This window comes from Vombatus ursinus, unplaced genomic scaffold (genome assembly GCF_900497805.2).
Source record: "Vombatus ursinus unplaced genomic scaffold, bare-nosed wombat genome assembly UNPS02014816.1, whole genome shotgun sequence".
NCBI classification, from domain to species: domain Eukaryota; kingdom Metazoa; phylum Chordata; class Mammalia; order Diprotodontia; family Vombatidae; genus Vombatus; species Vombatus ursinus.
Genome location: NW_020954594.1, coordinates 15,464,806 through 15,489,659, shown reverse-complemented (window position 1 = coordinate 15,489,659; position 24,854 = coordinate 15,464,806). Strand labels below are relative to the sequence as shown.

The following is a 24,854-nucleotide window of genomic DNA, read 5'->3' as shown; positions in this document are numbered from 1 at the left end:
GATATTGCTAGGACTTGAAAGGGCATTTACCATTGCATTTTCTTGACTTTTCTCTTACTCCTTCTGCTGGTTTACTATATCATCCTGAAGTATAATAAATACTTGTAACCAATGATGCAAATTTGGACCACCCCCTTCCTCTTCGTTTTTGTCACCAGAGTTCCACTCTCATACACAACCTCTCCCTTTCCTTATTTTTGTTTGTTTTAAAATATTTTATTTTTTCTAAATACATGTAAAAGCATTTTTAATATTTTCTTTTAAAAATGTTGACTTCCAAATTCTCTCCCTCCTTTTCCTAACCCCTCATTGAAAAGGCAAACAATTTGATACAGGTTATATATGTGTAGTCATGCAAAACATATTTCCATATTAGTCACCCTTTCCTCATTCTTGAGCCTTGAAGTTAGTCTGATTAATAAACCTCAATCTCCCCTTAGAGAGGGATCCTCTCTTGGATGCTGCCAAGGGGTTAATTCTTAAAATCAGTGCCAAAAATAAGGTCGTGGTCCTGTCATGGCATATGCTGGTCAAAGATATTGGGAAAGGTGGGCAAAGAAGAGGCGGCAGCACCACAGCTACAAGCTGTGGAAATGGTCTTGAATTGTTTTTATCTCTAAGAATTACATTTGTGCTGGATTCTTTCAATTTTCCCTTTCCTGCATTAGAGTAATTTTTTTTTTGCTACATTTTAGAGGCCTTTACTTTTTTATTTGAAGAGAGAAAGAGTGCGTGAGGAGAGTTGTACTCCAGGTTACTTATTTTACCACCTTCTCAGGATTTTCTCCAAGCGTTTCTCAAGCCATTAATATTTGGTTGTTATTTCCAGTTTAGTGCTGCAGAGAATAGAAGCATATATAGGTTACAGGAATTCAATCACCATCCTTGGGTGTGGCCTTTTGACTCAGTCCAAGTTTTGCTGAACAAATCCTTTTACTAAGGGGGTTTGTTCTGTGAAGTTTGGATTCAGTTAAAGGGCCGCACTTGAAGACCTAAAGGGCCATGTGTGGCCTCTAGGCCGCAGGTTCCCCACCCCCTCCTTAGTTTATCTTTTCATCACCTTTCCAACATTCATTTTTCCTTTAAGAATAAGTTTATCTAAGCAGGTTCCATTATTTGGCATAAAATATTTTTTCTTCCATACTTCATTCAATTGCCTATCTTCTTTGCACCAAAGTGGGACAGAAAACATTTGGGGCCTAATATGGAACATTTTTCAGAGTCAGATGATGTGAAAAGTGAGCTCTAGGGGTACAAAATGACAGTATTATAGAGACTGTTGAAACTGAACTAATTTAGACACCAAGGGGGGAAAAAAATATCACAGTGCTACAGAGAAGAGAGTACCTAGTGTTGGAGGTCTTTAGGTCAGCATCTGTTAGGGAGTTATAACTGTTACCTATGCACATGCCCTTTTGATGTTCCCCACCCACTTTCCAAAATAAACTTTACTCTTGTGGAGATTTCAGAGAACACAGAAACTTCCCTTTCAGGCATACTGTTTAATATACAGCATGACTACTCTGCTTATCACAGTTCCTTAATACTGGTATCAATAGATTGAATGGGAGGGACACCAATATATATAGAGAGAGCTCAGTTACATTCTGGTCACATTCGTATTTGCGAAAGTCCCCATATACTCTCTGGTTCTGCAGAACCTACACGTAACACACAATCACCCTCTCTAATTCCATTTAAGCTCCTAACACTCTTTTACTACACCAATCATTTTTCTACTGACTCCTGCTCTCTCTTGCACAGGCTCATTCCTCTTACTCTACGCACTCTTCTATCTCTTTCCTCTTATGAACACATTCTGACCCTTTCCCTTGAATCCCAGGACACATTGTCCTATTAGCAGTTCACCCAGTGTGGAGGGTATACCCTGATAGTTCTTAAGTAGGTTCAGGAAATAGCTTGTTTTTTGCAAGCCACTGAATGTCCCTGAAGCATCTGGTACAGATCCACCTCTGTCTTAAGCATTATTTGTCTTGACCAAGTCTTGAGCCCTAGGTGATGATTTAGCTGCTGCTGTTAATGAATTTAAGCACGTGCACAGCCCATAGTCATGGAGACCAGGAACTGGCATGGACTAAATGCCTTTTTGGGGGCATTTTATATAAGCTGGCATCATGAAGGAAGGGTAGTTTTTTAGCTTTAACAAACTATTTCTATGCAGCCTATTGTTGTTATTGACCTAGACGTATCATTATAGACTGATATAGCCATAACACCTGTATATTTTTACTGAGTTTTTGGACTTTAGTAGAAAGTGTTGGTTAAAAAATTTCCTGTCTCTTTGAATCAATGTCTCTTGATTGTGAACATGTATTTGGGACCAGCACGTGTCTGTCCTCAGATAACCTCCTTTGCTGATATCCTTAACATCCTATAGTGCCCAAAATACTGGCTTGGAGTACCATAGAGTACTCTTAGGGGATACTTTTTCATTTAGAGAAATAAACAAGATGAAAGTTACTAGATTGCAAACTCCTTGAAGTCAGGCCCTATGTCTTATCTAAACTTTTATTTCCTAGAGCTTAATAAGTATCTGTTATGTTGACTTCAACCAATAAGCATTTCAAAATGTTCTGAAGTTAAATGTGTTATTTATTAATAAATCAGGTTATATTCCTCACTCTTCAAGACTCTCTACAATGCCCTAGAAACCTCTTCGCCCTGGAAATTCACTTTACCCTTGGATGTTACACACTGGAAATAGCCTCTACCCTCTGCAGCTTCTCCCTCTAGTTGGCTGGTTCTTTCCAGAACTTCCATTTTAAGAAGGATGCCTCCAAAAGTCACCTCTCCATTTGTTTCCAGGCTATCCTTTAGATTCTCCTAAACTTTCTCTACAATGACCCAGTGCTGGGCACCTTCATCTCTTCCCCCTACCCACCTTTTCAATTTCCTTTTATATGTTTCCCCCATTAGAATGTATGCTCTTTAAAGGTAGAGACTGTGTTTCTTTCTACTTGTATTTGAATTCCCAGCATTTAGCACAGTGTCTGGCACAAAGTAGTGTGTAATAAATTCTTATTGACTTATTAAGTATCTGCTATGTGGTAAAGCACTATGCTAAATTTTGTCTTGCCTTGTCTTCTCTTACAGGAAGATGGGTTACTCTATACTATAGCCATCATAGTTTATGATGTCTTTCTCAGATGTCTGATATCAGATATCTGATAAATGATATCTCAAATGAATAAGTTTAGCTGGAAATATTGGATTGATGTAGAGTGGACAGCAGGTGGTGGTGCAGTTATTTAATTATGTAAAAACAGATAACTACCTGGCTAAATTTTTAACAGTTATTGTACAGACCACTACTCTTGATCATTCTGCTTAGATAATAACCCTCCTTTAGTGTATGTTAAAGATTAATAACTAATGTAAATTGAAAAACTTATAAAACTGAAAAAGTTCTATAAGTACAAATACAACTATATTTATTGAATGACAAAAGTCAAAGCAGATGCTCTATCCTGATAATATGCCTTTGGGACAGGAAGTAAACAGAAACAGCTAACAGTCTTTTAAAATTGTTTTTCTTGAGCATTGACTTAATTCAATTGAATTCCATTTCACAATTTATTTTTTGAGCACCAGTGGTATGCACAACACTATGCTAGATTTGGTTAGGCATACAAATAAGGATAAAACATAATTACTGTCCTACAAGAGTTTATAGTCTAGCCCAATGCAACAAGTATGTATTAAGCACTATGATTAATACAGTAGGAAAAAATACTCAAATATAAAGACAAACTGAGAAATAGTCTCTGCCTTCAAGGAGCTTACATTCATGTAAAGAGAATGAATAAAGAAAATGGCCAATGGTAGCCATAGGTCTACATCAAGGAGAAAAGAATAATAAAGAAGATGGCATAGAGATTATGGAGTAATTTTAGACATAAGATGACTTTAACCTATTCTACATTTGTTAACATGAGCTCACTGAGATATAAAAATAGGTATATAAAACAAATAGAAAAAAGGATAAAATGAAATTTATTTATGAATTATAGCCAGATGAGGCCAGCAGCTACACCACATATAAAGTTCAAAACTCCCATAGTGTTTAGTACAATGCTCTGCACACAGTTAGTTCTTAATAAACATTAATCAACTTAAATTAGATAAGAATGTTTGGAAGAAAGGTTTCATGTAAATAGTAGAATTTGAGCGAGATCTTGAAAGCAGGTTAAGCATTGTAGAGAGAAGGAGTTCTTAATCTTAGATCCATAGACTCCCAAGTGATCAATGTATATAGATTTCTGGGGTCCATGAGCTTAGATGGGAAAAAGTAATATCTTCATTTTTACTAACTTGTTTAACTGAGATTTAGCATTTCCTTGATTTCAAATGGTAATTTGAGAATGGGTCCAAAAGAATCCCTAACACAAAAGAGGTTAAGAACCCTTGGTAAGGAGAGAAAGAAGCTGGAAGCACCTGCTGGGAGGCAGTGGCACAAAGGCAGGAATGGGCAGGATTTATTTGAGGAACAAATAGTAGCTCAGTCTAGCAGAAATTAAATATATATAGTAGAGAACAGGGAGAGAGAATATTTGAAGGATGCTGCATCTGGACTGGACAGGGCTTTCAGATTCAGGTTGAGAAATTTGGACTTCATCTTGTAGGCATTTGGAAGCTATTGAAAGCTTTAGAAGAAATTAGTGACGTGATGGGAGCACTGTAGCTGGGAGAGAGGAATAGAGAAGAATCAAGGAAATAGAACATGGTTGACTTTCAATTTTTAGTTAGGGCGTATCAATATGTATGGACTCAAAACCTTTTCTTATGGCCATTGCAGAAGAGATGTGCCAGGGGTGTGCTGGAGCCAGCTTGACCCAGTTTGAAAGAATCAATTGTTAAATTTTCTATGTGAGCATTTACATCTTGAAAATTGGCAAATAGTACAAATCAGAGTTTGATTTGTTGTTTTGTTGGTTGTCTAGACTTAAGAACGTGATGGAGAAAATATTAATAATGCACATCAAATTTAAAAGTGTTTTCTTCATATCCTTTTTTTGGGGGGAGTGGTGGTAAACATTTACTAGGACACCATTGGGTGTGCCCTATTCATCTGGTTTGGTAGAAAACATTCTCAGTTGTTAATATGTGTCATTCCAATCATATATATAGCCAACTCCTATACCAGAGGAATGAATAAGTCCATTTACCAAAATAACAGACACTTATTAAGTACCTAATAAGTGAAGGAGACGCTGCTGATGAAACATCTGATGATGGCAAGACATTATTTTTGCAGTTCTTCCTCAGCCTCTGTGTAAGAAATTCACTTTTATAATGATTTTCCATTGCTTAAAGTTTCTTTATCACACCTGCTGTGTATTTGCAGATCCCTGGGCTACTTAGCATATCTTAAATCTTCCTGAACTATCTTTTTTAGGTATAAGTAAATACAAGGCAAACATCTTGCTGAAACATTTATTCCCAAAGATTCATTTTCATCATTAAGATAACACAAAGGTATTCGTTTATATCTTCATTTTCTCTTCAAATGGATAACAGAGCATAAATAGCTAAGGGCAGCTAGGTAAGGCAGTAGATAGAATGCTGGGCCTGGAGTCAGGAAGATTTATCATTGTAAGTTCAAATCTGAGCTCAGACACTTACTAGCTGAGTGACTCAACCCTGTTTGCCTCAGTTTCCTCATGTGTAAAATAAGCTGGAGAAGAGAATGGCAAACCACTCCAGTATCTTTGCCAAGAAAACCTCAAATGGGGGTCATGAAGAGTCAGACGTGACTGAAATAATTGTACAAAAATAAATAGCCATAGAATAGTGACATACCTCATCCATGACTGTAAGATGTAAACTAAACACATATTTGAGGAAATAGAAATATTCCTTACTAAAGTGAGAATGTATGAACAGTGAGATGGCACAGTGGATAGAATGCCTGGAGTCAGAAAGACTCAAGTTCAAATTCGACCCCAGACACTTCTCAGGCCCTTCTGACTCCAGGCTTGGGGTACCATCCTTTGTACCCACTAGCTGCCTAGTGAGAAGTAATGAGGCATAGTAGGTAGAAAGCTAATCAAGTTCCAAATGTCTAGGTTCAAATCCCACCTCCAGGATATACTGGCTATGTGACTCTTAGGTAAGTCACAACTCTTAACTTTGATGCTCCAGATACCTCTCTAAGATTGTACATTATATCTACAGTGGTGGAAGGTTTTTGATTTTGTTTTAAAACTGGGAGTTTCTTATACTAATAAATCAAGTCAAAGGTTTGAACTAAAAATACAATGCAAAAACTATTAATATTTTTATGTCCATTTGAATAATGTGCCATTTTATGTGAGAATTTTATGCAAATATTTTGGCATTTTGTTTTGAGTTCTGTTATAAGAACATCAGATATCTGCATTTTAAAGTTCTCCTCCAATGCCTCATTATCCAGAGGGTATCTTGGCTTTTCAGAGAATCATGAATTCTGAGAGACCCTAGCAAATTATTTAGGTTTAGTGAGAGTCTGAGCACTGGACTGTTGTCTGTTGCCCATTCCATCTAAGTCCATCTAAAACTGTTTTTCAAAGTCAAATATTTACTTAATATCAATTTCTCAAATATTTTTTAATAAAGACATACTTAATCTGCAATTTCCAAAAGGCATCTGTGAATTTGATAGCATGCATCCAACCCAGACAAACTATACTAAAACAGAATAATTTTTTTTAAATTGACATATGCTACTATCATGGTCACACATATTTCCCCATAGCATTTGACAGAAAGTGTAAAATCATTTCAGTATTTGCACACAAGCACATATAAAGTGGCCATTGCCACAGTAAGAACCATAGGAGGAAAGGTGGTGTTATCAAAGAATAACCCTAAGGACGGGCATTAGACATTCCTAAGGCAGAAATGACTTCAAAAAACTACTGAAGACTTATAGAAAGGCTTTAAAAAGGACATCAAAAACTAGCTGTATTGTGCAGTAAAAAATTTGAATGTCACATTACCCAATTAAAAACAACAACCAAAAAAAATGTTTTATGGATTCAAGAGGGAAAAGTATACTAGAAAATCAAGATTCCCTTAACCGGCAATTGAAAGCAAAAATCACATGATTAAGTTAATACAAGGAATCAAAGCATTACCAAGAACAAAATAAGCAATTCAATATTAATCAAAACCTCTACTACAGTAGCTTGAAAAAAAAAGAAATCAGAAGAGAAAGAGAATTCTTGCAGAAGGTGGATATGGAATATTTCTAGTTGTCTCTGTGGTTGTAAGAGATCCAACGCAACAAAAACACAAGTTAGATCAAACAAAAATCAGAGAGTGTGTGTATTTCTAGTAAAATGAACAAAGAAACAGTTAACTTACATCAAGAGAGGTGATTGAAACTCTAGAGTCTTTACAAAAGGGGAAAGAGCCAGGGCCAAACCAGATCCACAATTGGCTTAAGTGCTTCATAGCAACACATGAATTACTGAAGAACTTTCCCAGCTTTGTTTCAGATACAAGTCTGATCCTAGTAGCTTAATTACCAAATATTGAGAACACCACTGAGCCCTCCTACTAGAGACCAGTTTTGTGTTTTATACTTTATGCAAAACACTTTAAAAAAAAAAATCTGAGCACTTAGGAAAAACAAACAAACAAACCTGGATTTGTTGGCTCTGCAGATATAAATGGATGTGCCCTAAAGTCTGAAGGATATACAATTCTCCCTTTCACATCACCAGGGTTAGGGGTGTGGTGCCCCGGTGATCTGGAAAATCTGCATAAAATTGTTTGGCCCTCCCTTTGTACCAAAGAAGTCTGAATTATTATGGTATTAAAAGATAAAATATGTTGATATTATATAATACTATACATATATTTTACACATTTCTGAAATTCTAAATTTTTTTATGTCATCTGCTGGCCATTGCTTGCTGTCTGTAGCTTCCACAAACTCCCCTAAAGTTCCCATTGAATTTCTTATGCTGACCTGAGATATATATTGAAACTATGATGGGATAAGTTGTGACAAAATGGCAGCCAAATATTGATTTGGTAATATTTGAACAAGCATCTGAAAGTTTTGTAACTTTCACACTTCCTTTAAAGATTATCACAAAGCCTTTCACTAAATTCCACACTCATGGCTTGATCATGTTCTACACATATTTAAAATAGACCAAAAAGATTAGAGTATTTGATATACACATGGAAAACTGTTCTTTACTTAAATATGCCACCACATAACGATATTGAGGGGGAAAAATGATGTAGAGTCACCAAAAAAATCTGCTTAATCACTTGCTATACATAAATGATACCAAATTACATATGTCCACTAAAAATACATTTAAGTATTTTCTCTATCTTTTAGAATCTTTCTTTAGTGATATTAAATGTAATTTGGATTTAAAAAGAATAAAATTCTTAACGTGCAATATGAAAATATAAAGACTGAAGACTTCTAGCTTGAGTCTAGAAATCAAAATGAACCAATGGATGAAAGTATACTTATAGATACCATGGCCCCCTCCAAGGCAAGAAATGTTCAATATAAATCTATTAAGGATGAAAGAGGATATGGATTGCTGAAATACAAGTTCACTAGGAAGAATATATTTAAAGCAATTAACACCTACATAATGTCAGTTTTAAAGAACACTTTTCAGAATTATAAAATGGAACCTAATAGATTTGGAATTTAGCTAACAAAAACCCATGTAATATTAATGAAACACAGATCCCATTGCTATATTGCAGTTTTGGAAATATTAGAACTTCATCATAAAAATGGAAAGAAGATTGGCAGAAATTCTCAGTTCACATGACAAACAGATGAAAAACTTATAGAAATTCTTTGCAAACTAACAAATATCCCTTAAGCTAGCAACAGTAAAAGCTGATAATAGATGTACATCATTGAATTTGTTTAATGTAATAAAAAAAAATTAACTACAGATGGGTCCTAAGAAATGGCTGAGTTTGAAGAATAGTATCAAAAGGCCCTCTATCAGTGACATTCACATGAAGTCATCCAATAACATGAAGTCAAAGAAGTGATAAAAAAAAATGGCCAGATCACATGATTTTGTTTATGAAATTAAAGGCTTGTGAGGGCAATTTAGGACCAAGTATCATTACTACACATTATAGTCAGAGCCTGGATTTATTACTCAATGCAGATTTGTACAAAGAAATAATAGAAACTATGGAACACATCACTGAAGGGTGCAAAACTGTAGCACCTATAAAATATCTAACAAGACACACTTGGTGGCTAGAATTATACATCAGAAGGTTGATGTTTTTCTTGAAGCAAAAGACAACAAATTCCTATGCTACAACTTTAAACCTCACAGTAACCTTAAGAATTCACTAAAGGAACCACACTGAACCTAGGCCATTAGATAGATCAGCTGCCCAGAAAAAACATTGATCTAAAAAAAAATTAAGAATTTTTTTAAAAGAATATTTTTCATAGATATTCCCATATCAAGTGCTCATAATCTCTAAGCTATAAGGAATGAAAACTTTCCAAATATACAGATGACCCTGAGGAAGAAATAAGAACCATGTTGGAAGATATCCTTTGTCCTGTCTGCTACTAAAATCATCACAAAAATACTTTTAGTGACCCTGACAGAGATGAACTTATATTCCAATATTTGTATTCAATTACAAAAAAGCTTGTATTTTATCTACCTCTGCAGTAATCCACAGACCAGTGATACTACTAGCCTCTAATGAAAGTTGCTTTCTAGAATGAGTGGACTAATTAAGTTTTAATATTCCTGTCATTGCACATATCCCCCAACAATTGCAATTTTCCTTCTTTATTGTGGTTGTGAAATTGGATAGGTGTGAGGTGCCACATCGTAGTAATTTTGATTTGCATTTTTTCTAATGTTAGTAATTTGAATCATTTTTTTTCACATGGTGGTTAATAGTTTGGATGACTGATTTTGTGAACTGACTGTTCATATCCTTCAACTAGTCATCTATTGAGATGAACAGACCTTTAAAACAATCACTGTGTATATATATGTATGTTATGTGTAAGAACAAGGAATCCTTTGAAATGAAGTGAGCCAAGGTCAGGTTGACATGACTTCTGCACTTGATCAGAATGATTATCATGTTCCATAGCGGACTGGGTAGAAGAAAGAACCAATGAAAGAAAGGTTGGGGGCGTAATACTCCAGATCTGACGTGAGGAGACTGGCCAAAAGTGAGTACTAGGTATCTTTGGTAAGGTTGCAATATAGAATGTAGGGAAATAGGGCCAAAGTGGGAGGTGAAGGGAACTAGAGATAAATTGTACATACATCAATTCAACAAGCAATTAATAAGTACCTACTATGTGCAAGATGCTGTGAAGCACTTAAAAAAAGGATATTTTGTAAATTGTTTATATCTTTCAACTGTTTTATTCTCTGGTGAATACAGCTAGGTGGCACAGTGGATAGAGAGTCAGGCCTGGAGTCAGGAAGCCTTATCTTTATAAGTTCAAATCTGGCCTCAGATGCTTACTAGCTGTGTGACCCTGACCAAATCACTTTACCCTGTTGCCTCAGTTTCCTCATCTGTAAAACAAACTGGAGAAGGAAATGGCAAACCACTCCAGCCTATTTGCCAAGAAAACTCCAAATGGGGTCACGAAGAGTTGGACACAATGGAAACGAATGAATGACAATTCTCTGTATAAAAATGAAGCCATCTTGTATCCTGTATCCTGTATTTCATCTTATTAGGGAATACAAACAAGCGAACAGATGCTTACAAATACAAGGTAGCTAGAACACCAAGAACCACAAAGAAGAGGAAACCAGGGATTCTAAGAGGGAGATGTGAGGGAGAAGAACACTCCAGACATTCTGTGAAAAGGCTGGAAGCAGGAATAGATTCCATACTTCACAATTTTGTTCAGGGTCAAACCTGCTTATATAATTTACATAACTTGTTCCCATTTTCTTTCCTTAAGTTGTCTCCATCTATTGGAAATAACAGTGGCAGACCTCACCATAAACCTGTCTTGCTGGTCTTAGGTAACTACAAAGCTCAAAGGGTCCCTCCTCCCCCCACAATGTGCTGCATACATGAGAAGCCTTATTATCTTATTTCCTATATGTAACACCTGTACAGCCCAGACAATGGCACCCAAAGGGGTGGCTATGGTCAAATTTCTTTACCGTGATCTTCCTTTCTCATTATGTTTGACATTTCTGAAACTGAGTTTTATTGTTTTCTCTCAGCTTATGGAAGTGGTCTGGGGAAATTAGACTTAATAGAGATGTAGAAACCATAGGGAGAAAAAGAAAAGGAAAGTGAACTGGAAGGAAAGTCGAATTAAAATGTTATTTTGGTAAACGGCTGCAAGAGTGGAGACAACAAACAATTGTAATGTGAGTTAATTATTGACCTGTCAGGAGAATAGAGCACAGAGGTTATGCCACACATTACTATAGCTACCACAGTCAGGAATCATTTTGGCAGGGGAGGGGAAGGTAGGAGAAGAAAGAAAATGACACCCTACTACATATGATCATGAAATCTTTCCAGGCAATAGGAATGGATTTTCTAAAAAACCGTATTTGTGTATTGGGTTGCCTGGTACCTGCAATATATATTTAGATACAGATACTTCCTGTCTAGAGCAAGAACAGGTTGCCCTAACATCTGCGAGACACACCCTCAGTATATGCTTTCCTGTCACTTATCTGCATACGTGTAGTTCCTTAGTAGAAGTTAACTTCACTGAGGGCAGAACTTTTTTTTTTCAATTTATCCCCACATCTTCAGGGCCTTGCACATAGTAATTACATAATAGATATTTGTTGAATTAGATTGAATTTGATTCCACAAGTTTCAGTGACAGGAACACTTCCTTAAAGAGAGGTCTGTTTCACAGAAACACTAAATAAAATCCTAGCCAAACATGGTGGAAAAAAAGATGTCTCAGGGTCATGCAAAAAGTCCAGATCATAGGTTAAAGAGCTGGAGGGAACCTTAGGGCTCATCTAGTTCAACCCCCTCATTTTTCAGATAAGGAAACTGAGGCTCCAAAGAGGTCCTTACTTGCCCAGTTCAAATCATGCTACTTAGTATCTTTGGGATCCTTGTTGATCAAGTCACTGCATAGCTCTGGGCCTCAGTTTCCTCATCTGTAAAAGATGGAGTTGGACAAGATGATCTCTAAGGTCCCTTTAGGCTCTAGAGCTATTATTCTATAAAGCAGCAAAGCCAGGAATTTGAACTCAAGTTTTCCAACCCCAAATATAGAGTAATTTCTGCTATGGGACAACGACTCATGGTACATAAGGTGGTTTTTCTTCTTAATATTATAACATATGCCCTGTCTAAACAGAGCTGGTCTTTCTACCAGTAAATGTTATTTTTTTTTAAAAAGAGAATTAAAAAAAAATTCCTTTCCCAATACTTCTGAATTCTCTTATAAAGAGAAGGGTAATAATCAATCTTTTTAAAGTCAGGAACTGACTATTTACTGAAGGAAATATATTTTATAAGTTTTACAATTAATATTCTTTGCATTTATAATATAGCTTGGTCAGGATCACTACCTATAATTCTATTCCCTTCAGCCAATGAAAAACAAATTATTGAATCTTTGAATTTTTATTGAAACTCCTTTAACTCAGTACTTTTCCTCTAGTGATCTTGGAGAAAGAAGATTGAAAAAATTTCCTTCTCACCTAAGATTAGGCTTTAACTTATAACACTTTAACAAGTGTTACATCATGCTGCCTTCACCATAGGAAGTACAAGAGAAGCTATTGTTCGGGAAGATACAGTATATCCCTATTTAACACTAGGGCAATTGAATCCGTTTTGCTTGTGTTCATACCATTTCCTTCAGCACTCAGTTTTCAATCTAGCTTCTTCCTTAGGTTACGTTTTAATTTTTGGTTTTGGTTGGTCAGGAAATACTTACTGAGTGTCTTATATGTGCTTATCCTGGTACCAGTACTAGTGCATGGTACTAGTGTGTGTGTGTGTGTGTGTGTGTATGCATGCATGTGCCTGATGTCTTAAATACGAGCTGTATTAATAAAGGCAAAATAGTGGAGTTTAGATTGAGGAGACCAATATTCATTTCACAGTACTGATACTTACTAATAGGCCATGTGACTTTGAGCAAATCTTGGGAGCATAGGATCATGGATTTAGACCTGGATGGAACCTCCAGTGTATCTCATTCTGATTAGAAAATTGTGGCCTATATAAGAGGAATCTGTACCCAAAAAGTGGGCCAAAATTAGAGGTGAAGAGCATTCACAAAAATCTGTACAAACTTCAGTTCAACAATTCAACAAACATTTATTTATTTTTTATTTATTTATTTATTTTTTAGGCAATTGGGGTTAAGTGACTTGCCCAGGGTCACACAGCTAGTAAGTGTCAAGTGTTTGGTCTGAGGCCAGATTTGAACTCAGGTCCTCCTGACTGCAGGGCTGGTGCACCTAGCTGCCCCAACAAGCATTTATTAAACACCTATTGTGTACTTACTTGAAGTGTGCCATTCTTTCCTATATGCTACCCTGTAATGTAATAGAAAGAGCACTGGATTGTATGTCATAGCAGCTGGGTTTGAAGCCTTACCTTATTACTCACAACATATGTGATATTAGTCAAATCCTATTACCTTCCCTGGGCCTTGGTTTCCTTATCTCTAAAATTAAGGGTTTGGCCATGATTTACAAAGTACTCTTTCATTGCAAATCCTATGATCCAATCAATCAATATTTATTAAGCACCTACTATGTGCCAGGCACTCTGCTAACACTTGGTTTGCTTTACAGGCTCTGAAGAGATCAGTGATGTCTGGGAAACAGTATGGTGGAGAGGGAGCCCCATTGGGCTGGTATTTGGGAGACTTGACTTCTCCCCTGTTATAAACTACTGACTAGCTATGTGACCTTGAGCAGATCATTCATCCACTGAGTGTCAATTCCTTCTTCTGTGAAATGAGGGGATTGAATAGGATGATCTCTAAGATCCCTCCCAAATCCACAAATTCTATGCTATTCATTCCCTTAAAGTATTTATTTAAATCTCTTTTAGGGGAAAGAGTATCTAAAAAGGCCCCTTCCCCCCTGAAGATGGCATGCAGCCAAGTTCCAGCATAATTAACATAGTTCAACCAATTATCGGAGGAGCAATGTTTTAAATTTGTAAACAGATAAAGCATCACATTCACTCCCATTACTTGTGTTGTGAGTGGGAAAATCAGCCCCAAATTACAAGGTGATAAAATTTGTTGTGGGGAACAAAAGTTTGTCTGGTTTCTTTCAAGTGTCTTTTAGTTCCTGCTTCCTGTTTTTAAGAGAGTGTTGAAAGTGGAAGTATCACAAACTATTCTTGTCCTCCTGGCATGTATAAAATCAGGAAGCCCAGAAAAACTGAGAAATCAATCTTAGGAGATTTATATTTCAATTTACAGTTCAGAGGGATTCATTTGGATGAATGGATTTTCAGGGGGTAAAGGAACTGGACCAGGGTGGAACATATGAAAAGCAAACTAAGCTTTCAGATGTTTTGTTCATTTCCTCAACCTACATTTCTGTAATCTCTATGATATGCATAGTTCCCACTGTAGACAAAGACCTATTTAAGTATGGGCTTTCTCCTTGACTGTGATAAGTTATGAGTAGAACATGATCATGCTTTAAAACTATGTTCATATTGTGAGCCACAGACTGTGAAGCTGACTAACTTTAATGTTATAATCAGATGAAATTTACAACAAAGTTAATCTGACATATTTAATAAAATGCATGATTGATGTTTGTGTTACATGGTAGTTAGGCTTAAATTGGACAACTTGTAAACTTCTTCAGGCTGCAGACAGGTTACACTAGAGACAGACTGAGGATGGTTGGTTGCCACAGGCCACATAACAAACAGGAGAGTGGGCAGTGGCAACTCTGCGTTTTTCTTGGGCTGCCTAAAATCCTTTGGCGGGCCCCATATTGTAAAGGCTTGGCTTAAATGGAAAGTAGTTCTTCTAAATGGATGTAATTAGTATTACTCTTACACACCAAAGGAAGCATTTCCAGGGTCAGCTGGAGGGCAAAAGGAGGAGGCAGGATATCTATGAAAAAGGAAATTATTAGTACCTTTCTAGACCCCTGGGATCTCTGATCCAGAGGCACTCAGACAGTGGAGTCTCCCTTTTCCCCTGGCAGCTAGTTCTCGCAACTCTTGGATTTACAGGTGCACAGAATGGCACAGTGGAAAGAGTATTGGATTAGAGCCAGATGATCCATGTTCAGTCTTGTGTCTGCTACTTACTACTTGTGTGACCTTGGCTGAGTCACTTAACTTTAAGGGTCTTAAGTTTTTTATTTGTAAAATGAGGGGAGTGGACTAGATGGCTTCTAAGGTCCCTTCTACCTTTAAATCTAGGATCCTATAATCCAAAAGAACATAGAGTCCAAAGACATATTAGATTAAGAGTGGGGTAACCTTGTCTTCTGTGTATTTATTGAGAAACAGCATGATACATTCAAAAGAAGGTTGGATTTGAAGACAGAGGACCTGGGTTCAAATTCTGGCTAAACCATTTGTTATTAGTGTGACCTTGGGTAAGTTGCTTCTACTCTATGGGCCTTAGTTTCTTCACTTGTAAAATGAGTGGATAGACTAGGTTCATTTTTCAGTCATGTCTGTCTCTCTGTGACCCCATTTGGGGTATTCTTGGGAAAGATACTGGAGTGGTTTGTCATTTCCTTCTCCAGCTCATTTTACAGATGAAGAACTGAGGCAAAAGGGGTTAAGTGACTTCTCCAGGGTCACTCAGAATAGTAAGTATCTGAGGCTAGATTTGCACTTACAATGATAAACCTTCCTAACTCTAGGCCTGGCACACTATCCACTGTGCCACCTAGCTGCCCTCTTGCTTATAAATCTGTGGCTCCCCCCCTTGCTCTGTGGCATCTTCTGCTTCCCCATTGTGTAGAATGTTGGGATTTTTGCTCCATGGTGGAGGAATGGCAAATAGAAGTGACTGGATGTAGGAACAAGGGGTGAGATGCTGTAACGAGCATCACTGAACTTAGACAGACAGAAGAGATGTGATATATATGTAGCCCAGCCACCAGAAACAGGAATAAAAAACTTGAGGTGAGAGATGCCAGGATGGAATGGCAGGAGCCATAAACATTAGCTGGCAATGGAGAAAAGCAGAGGTCTGTCTTAGTAAAAAGCACCAGCCTTCAGGAGTTCTACTTTGCACCAGATTGTGAGCCCATGCTGAGGGATGTTTCAATTTCCACATTTCCTGAGTCTTCATCTATAACTCAGCCCTTTTGAATGCATGAGTTGATTGTTAGTTGTGAATTGTGTTGTTATCACACTGGATGAAGTTCTGTGGGGCCTAAGCAAACTGAGCTGTGTATTTCTTAGCTCTCTTGGGTTCAGAACAGCCCATCTGGAAATTGCCTGGATCTGAGAGTATTGGATGTGAAACTGAATGGTTAATGTTCTATTATGGATTGTTTCACTTTTCCTGTCCCATGCTAAGGGAAAAGCCCTGTATACAAGTGATCACGTTCTGTCTGTTTTTATGAAGAGTGAATCCAAATGTCTAATCTGCTTTGGGTAAATCCACAATAAATATGTCTCCATTTCAACAAGTTGGCTCAGCAACCCAGAGAGAGGTGAAGTTGGAAGATAGAAAGCCTTCCACTCTCTGAGAACCACTGAGAACTTAGTACTTCTCTAGCACTTCAATTATGCTAGGTGAAACATCATAACATCCAGGGTGAACATGGTAATCTAGATCACAGGTTCTTAACCTTGTTTATATCATTGATCCCTTTTATACTCTGGTGAGTGACTATAGACCCCTTCTTGAAATATTTAAATTCATAAAAATAAAATTTTCATAAAAGAAAATAATTATTTTAATTAAGTTATTAAAATACTAAAAAAAATTCATTCCTAGATCCCAGGTTAAGACACTTTACCTAGATCCTGATCTCTTTTGTTGAACAGAATAAGGCTAGTAGCTAATAGTGGCACCTGATAGTTAACGATTTTATGTTATATCCAATATAATTGGACACTTAGCTAGCTTAAGAAAACAAGGTGATTAATCACACTGAAATTCACAATGGCAAAGGTCATTTGACCACTGCAAGTCAGAGAGGACTGGATCAGGAGATAGTTCTGGAGCATGAGGCACTGCTGGGAAGGGCAAGATTGGATCAGGTGCTGAAATTGTGGGGCATAGGGAAGCCAAAAGACAATCTGTGGGCATGTGGAATCTACAGGTGGAGATGAGAACTCCAAGAATGAAAACTGTCAATTTCTTCTTATTCTCCCACTTTCCTATGAAGGAGAAAAATACAAGGCAATTTCCCTAGAATAGAAATATCTCACTACGCTCCTAGCCTTCTTCTTCTGTAATATTAAATTCCCACTAAACAGGACAGCCAGACAGATTTATTCCCTGACACCACTTGGGAGGTTCCCATCTCCTCTCCTCTAGTTTACCTGCTGTAGTAAGCTAACTACCTGGAGAAATGTCAAGAAAACTGGGGATGTTTCACAGGGACAACCAAAGAGACAGTGCTCAGGGGTTTTTTATATACATAAAGTACAGTGAGAAATGTGTTAAGCACTAAAATGATGGAGAGTAGAAGAAAGAAGAGGCAGTTACTGTCCCCGGGCAGCTTAGAGTAAAGTTGGAAATAAGATATCCTCTACACATAAGAGTGTGAGAGGAAAATAAAAGAACACACACACACACACACACACACACACACAGTTAAACAAACTGTGAAAAGCTGAGAGAATACAAATGAAGGAAGTGATCAGAATGGTGTGGATTAGTCAGGGAAGACTCAAGGCTTAGAAAATATGAATATAGGATATGATCTAAAAAAAAAAAACTGTTGTCACAGTAATGCATGGGAGGAGGAATTCCTACTAGTGAACAGCCTATGCACAGAAATGATAGGGGCAAAGTATAAGAGGCCTGGAAGGAGATCTGTCTATCTGAAGTAGAAGGGTCTGAGTTGGAGAAGAGCAAGAAACAAAGTGGGATAAGTCAAGTAAACAAGCACCTACTATGAACAAGACATTATGCTAAGCACTAAGGGAATGAAGGCAAAGGCAAAAGCTCTCAGGAAGCTGACAGTCTAACGGGGGAGATGATATGTTAATTAGTATGTTCAAACAAGATACATCTCTATATATGCACACACATATTAATTGAAGATAAATCATAGACAAGGCATTGATATTAAAGAGTCTTCTTGCAGAAGATGAGAATTCAGGTGAGACTTCTGGGAAGCCAGGAAAGAATAGCTAGGGGTAAAGTGACTCCTATGGGAACCAGGTTTTTCTAAAGGTCAGGCAATGGAAGTAGTTCAAAAGGAAGATAGCTGAGATAAAGTGAACGTTTTTATGATAGAATGCGATTCTTGAAGGCCCAATGAATGGGAAAGGAAGATACTCAATATTATGTTCTTTCCTCTGCAACACTGCTGAATGACAACACAATTAGAATCACTACAAATGTAATAATCATTATTTAAATTTAATTTGTATATATATTTACATATATATATATACACACACATACGTGCATATGTATATACATGCACATATACATATACATACATTGCCTGGTGACCTATAAATATTACCATGTTATAAAAATTTTATTTGCTTTATATACACAGTTACAAGGCATTAATGGATCTAAATCCAGCCATGCTGAACTTCCTCCTCCCTTCTCTCCTCCCACCTTTCCAAAAAAAGAGTAATACTTAAGACTTGAATCTAACCTGTCATTCTTAATGTGGTCCAAGACCATTTAAAACCAGGTCAGAGTTGTGACCTGGATCTTCAGTGACTATTCATTACTTCACTCTCAAAGATATGCTATGGTGTAATTTTATTCTTATTGTAGCAGGTACCTTCATAAATATCATCAGATTCATTGCTTTTTTTTTTCATTTGAGGTGATTAGTTATTGGGTTATTTATGGAGAGAAACTGATTTGTAATTTGTAAATCATAAGCAGAAAAAAATCATAATATGCAAACAAAAGCTTTCTTTCTGGCATGCACTTTACCGGTAGATAAAGGATATTAAAGAAATGATCATTTATCTTTCTACATATGATTAAATTTAGCTTGCCTTTTTTCTTTGACCATTTTTCTCATATCAGTTATAAAGGAGTCTTGAATATAGTCCCTTTAGACCAAGGGATAAGATCTTATGCATGCTGTAGTGACTATAAATAATAAATTGCCCAACTATATATGTATATGTGTGGGTACATATATATACATACATTCATATATGTGTATGTGTGTGTGTGTGTGTGTGTGTGTGTATAAATAAATTACCCATGCATGTGTGTAATACAAGGAATAATGTTACTTTGGACTGCTTAAGTCCTGCTTTGGTTTCATTATTCAATTGGTCCACTCTCCTTATTTGTTAATTCAGTTGCAATTTTCTGGTGTATAACATTTCCAAACCTTCACTTATACCTAGGATTCTTCACTTCCTTTTGTTTTCCTAATACAACCATAACAGCTACCATTTGTGTAGTACTTCAAGGTTTGCAAAATTATTTACAGAGACTATATCATTTGATCCTTACAACAATCCTGTGAGGTAGGTGCTAGTATTATTCCCATTTTTCAGTTGAGGAAAACTGAGGCTAAGAGGTTAAATGACATGCCTGAAGTTACACAGTTAGTAAGTGTCCAGAGAGAGTATGTGTCTTCCTGACTCTGAGTCCACCACTCTGTTTTTTGTGTAATGGCAGGGATAAGAACTGGACCTGTGATTTCACTGATACAGTGAACTCCCAGATCAGGAAATGCCTTTCACTAATGGAGACACTGTCTCTGCAATTCGTAGTCTTATAGAAATGCCTACAGCCCTGAGAGATGAATCAGAGGCTGGAAATGAACTCTAGTTTTTTTGACTTTGAGGCCAATATACTGTCTACTAAACCATACTTTTCTTTTTATTCATTTTACTTTTATTAACAATCTTAACTTCATCTTTATCTGCTTCCTTTATTTCTTATATTGCACTGGTTACAATTATGTACTGATTATTCTTAAAGTATTTCTCACACTTTGCCTTCATCCTAAATGTTGTGGTTTCCCATGAGATTGTCATGTTAATAAAACTTCAGATATTGGTAGTATGATTGGGCTTAGCCTGTTCTTAAATATTCTGTGTCCAAAACCAGTCCATTCACTTGAAAGCTGGTGGGGCTAGAGATCAAATAACTGAGTCCATTGAGCATAATTCATATCTTGAGGGCCTCCCAATTCCTTTTCCAATCATAGGAAGGTAACTAATGAAGAAAAATCTTGAAGCAATAAAGATGGGAAGGTTTTTAATAGAGTTGGGGCACTAGTGCTTCCTACTATCTTGGAAGGAGATGAAAATTCCCAGAAAATGAAAAGAAATCATCATAGTTGGCTTCTATTTTTTTTTTTTAGCTTCCTTTTCTTGTTACTTCTCTCTGCAGAATCTATCAACTATGGCATGGTAATAACTTGAAGAACTGAGGGTAAAGATGTGAAGGATAGGGCCTGATATCCATGCTTAGGCCATGATAACAACTTAGCTTTTTGCTTAATTCTTATTTAAAATTGCCTCATGGTTGGGGAGGTAAGGTGAAAAGGAGGAATCTGTTTCTGTTGACCACTGGTTTATTTATTAATTTTTTATGCCCTTAAAGCTTGCTTAGACAGCGTCACTGGACAAAATACAAACTTTCTTTCTTCCTGCAACATTTATGTTGCTCTCCCCTAAGCATCCAATTTATGTCTATAGCTTGGTTCATCCCACTGGGAACATATAATCATGATTCGTCTCTTTTGCCATTTTCTGTATTGTTATTCTTGCACCATTAAATTCTTCCAAACTGATCTTTTATATCTAGGTTCATAAAAAAAATAACCATCTCTCTTTTCTCCAAATTTTACATTAGGCCTATGTCCAGTAAAGTCAGTGATATTGGCAGATGCTAACTGGTCAGGGAATAACAATTTAATCATCTCCATTGCTCCATTTCTTTGTCGTGGGTGGATAAAAAAGCATGATGATGAGGCCAAGGTCATGAGTTTGATACTCATGTGAACCAGTTAGCTTTGCGTTTTTCCATGACCAAAGACTTTTGCCTAAACTCTGATGACTGTCTTATGCTTGTATGCTTGTTTATGGCATATGATGGGCTAAGCAAAAGAGTGAGAATCTTTCAGTGTTTTTCTAGAAAACAAAACAAAACAATACCAGCATACATCACCAACAATACAGACTCCACCACCACCAACAATGTGTACCTGGAAGGTGATGTAGTTGGCTGTTTAGTCTCCACAAAGCAGTCTGTCCTCTATGCATTTCCTTGTGGATGTTGTGTTTTGGGGCTGACACTGTCCTGTGTGCTTGTTTTATTTGAGTAATGATATCTGTCTATTTTTGAAGTGCTTTAACCTTGTATAATTTTTTCACATGTTAGAGGCTCCTTAATTGATAAAAACAACTACATAGTAATTACTCTGGTCTTTAGTACTCAGAAGCTGTCTTTTACAGTTGTTTTATCTTTTTACCCTAATGATTAACAGGCAATGTTATATTCTGCTAAGAGAATATATATACTTAGTAAAATAATTTTTTTTTCAATTTTTCAGGATAGCACTCTAACATGCAGAGTTCTACCAATTCTGATACCTCTGCAGAAAAACTGAATTCTTCCCACCAAAGCACAGGAGCTGTACAAATGAGGATCAAAAATGCCAACAGCCACCATGACAGATTGAGCCAAAGTAAATCCATGATCCTTACCGATATTGGGAAGGTCACTGAACCTGTAAGTAAAATACCCTGAGTTTACTACCATACAGATTTTTACTGCTAAAATTCTTTAAAGCTAATTACTATTTCCATATCTGTTCTTGTAATGTGTGTAAGAAAACTGCTTCTGTAATGTGTTTTATCTTTCCTACTTATAGTCATAATAACCTCCTTCCCTGCCCACCCCCCCCCACCCTTCCTCCCCATCCTGCGCCCTAGTGTGAGAGGAAGAGCTGGGCTTAATCCAGAGTTATAAAATGGATTTGGTGGTAGACTGAAGAGCACCTTTGACTCATTTTAAGGGCCTCCACTATCATGCTTCAGTGTCATAAAAATAATGAGGCTACGCTAGCATGTGGTGTTTGTGCTTCCAAATACAGTACATCACTTCCCAAAGCCAGGGGCTAAAATTAGCTGGGAACAAACTGAAAATTAAAAAAATCTTCCCCCAAAGAGAGTCCCCTTCTCAAAATTGTCAAATTGTATGAGGGAAAAATTATTGGACATTGGGATATGATGATGTTGTAAAGGACCAAGGGAGCACGGCTACTTAAGGTTTGGCAAGTTAGTTGCTTTGTCGAGATTCTTTTTATCAGAAAGATTTGAAATACAATAGTTGGAGATGAACTCTATTGCCAATTGTGTCTCTGCCCCTGCACTCATCCTGAGCTACTAAACGAACTGATTGCTATGAGTCTCCTCTGGTTAATTTTCTTCCATAATGGTGGTAACTTGCAGCTGAGGCCATATGATGTTACAAAATTATTGATGCAATGTTAGCCACTCTTTTGGATTCCATATCTATTTTGTTCTCACAGCAAGATCAAGAGCGAGAAATGGGTTAGCTAGGGACAGGCTCTGAATCCCAGTCACCCTTCTGAACCATGTGAGCTATTAATTGGGTGTTCTGTTAATATAGTAGGTGCCCATGAAATATTCAGATCCCTAACTGAGTTATTAAATGGAATAAACTTGCTGGGTAGCCTGTTACCAATTGTATTTATTCTGCATTTTTCATTCCAAGTTCAATTGCAAAATTAACCCATAGCTATTTCTTCTCGGGAGCTGGAGAAATATATGATTTTAATCATCCTTTCTTCAGTCGACTTAGACATATTTGGCATTGGGAAGGCAATGATTATATTTCTGGAGTGAGAAATATCTCTTTAGATCAAGGTAACTAATGAGAGATTCATTTCCCTTTATTTACTTTCTCATCTGAAAGTATCATCATCAGCTGGAAAGGCATTGTGAAACTGACTTAGTTTTTCTACCAACTACAATGTTCCTCAACCCTGAACTCCAGACAGTGTTTACAGTAAATTATTGGAAATGCTATAATGTATTATCAGTAAGAACTGTACCTTTGAAAAAGTTTAAAAGTTAAGTATATTTAATGATGCCTAACATATTTTATTGGCTGTGTTTAACAAAAGGCACTAGGCTGCAGTTGTTTTTGACAAGCATGAAAACATCACAGCATGAGACTGCAGAAGGAATTATGTAGAGAAATTACAAGTGATCCATCTCTCAATGAATTATCCACCTCAATAGCCTGCAGAACTCAGCTACCAATTAACACCTACTTTATTACATGTTGGGATGTACTTAATAACTTTCATGTGTTTATGCACTATTACCTTGACTGATGCCTCTTGTACAATTAGGCATAATTGGCATATCAATATGCAAAAGTTAAAAGGATTAACCCTCTTAAAACTAATGAGCATTTCTGTATCCAGCTGCTAAATGAGACAAAATTAGCATTTTTCACTTTTGGGCAGGATTTTATCATGCAGTTTCTCATTGTTGATATTACCTTGTTACATAACTTTAGTTTAGGGGGTTGTATGCTGGACTGTTAGAGAGTGAGAGTTTGGCAAAGTTAAATGTGATATAATTATCCTAGCTTCCATTTCTGAATTCTTAGTGTGGACCATGTATATTTCTGAGTAAGGAATGAAAAAAGTTACTTTGGATTATGTCTACTCAGTGCATAATCACATAAAAGGGGTATTTTCGCTAGGATATGTCATTTCACCAAGAAAACTTGGCTCAGATGTGCGATATTGAAAGCTTGCCATGGCACTAATTTCCTTTCTGTCTCAGTTCTTTTCATCTCTTTTTGCCATGCACAATTTTCTGACTAGATATTGACAGAATGAAAAGTATTTTGGCATATTTATTCAAACAAGTCTGTTAAAGTTATCTGCTCAAGCCAAACTAAAAGCTCAATTGGGGCGAGGGTAGTGGTGGTGGTGGTGATGATGATGATGGCAGTGGTGGGATCGGTGGTAAAGGTAGAAGATTGAGGCAAGGAGATCATTGAATCATAGAGTTAGAGCTAAAAGGAACTTTAAAGGTCATCAAATCCAACAATTTTTTTTACAGATAAGGAAACTGAGGTACAAAAAGGTTAATTTACTTGCCCAATGGGCATAAGTACTAAGTGGCAGATGTCACAATGAATCCATGTAGGTACTCAATTAAAACATGATTTCTCTGTAAAGTGAACTGAAAGCCTTGTTTGAACCAGGCAGTGATAGATTTGATCTCATCCAGACCAAACTTTGAAATACTTTGATAACATCTTGGGGACAGTCATGATTATGTGAGGCTTTATGAGGCATATAAGTGGAGTAATGAATCGAGTACAGGGACTTGGAGTAAAGAAGACCTGAATTTGCATCTCCCTCTTTGTCACTTACTAGCTATGTGACTCTAGACAAGTCACTTACCTTCTCTAGACTACAATTTCCTCATCTCTAAAACAGGGATAATAATAATACCTACCTTACAAGATTGTGATGAGGATTGAATGAGTTACGATATGTGAAACACTTGGCAAAATTTAAAGTGCTACATAAATGTATATTCATCATGTATTTGGTGATAGTAATGTTGATTATCACTTCAAAAAAGTGAAAGATACTTAAATATTCAAATAAACTATGATCTCATTAGAATGGGTGTTTCCTACAATTTTAGGGATTGAAACCTAACCTTTTCTGCCC

The 24,854-nt window shown here is 36.7% G+C and overlaps 1 protein-coding gene across 1 annotated transcript in view; it reads left to right on the top strand.

Annotated features, from left to right (window-relative positions):
- The window catches only part of ARHGAP15 (Rho GTPase activating protein 15), an 820,106-nt gene that overhangs the window by 12,995 nt on the left and 782,257 nt on the right, over positions 1 to 24,854 (top strand). The window contains exon 2 of the mRNA XM_027835584.1: positions 21,678 to 21,856. Coding sequence (XP_027691385.1) covers positions 21,692 to 21,856 — 165 coding nt within the window. The 5' untranslated portion in view covers positions 21,678 to 21,691. The remainder of the gene's footprint in view (positions 1 to 21,677; positions 21,857 to 24,854) is intronic.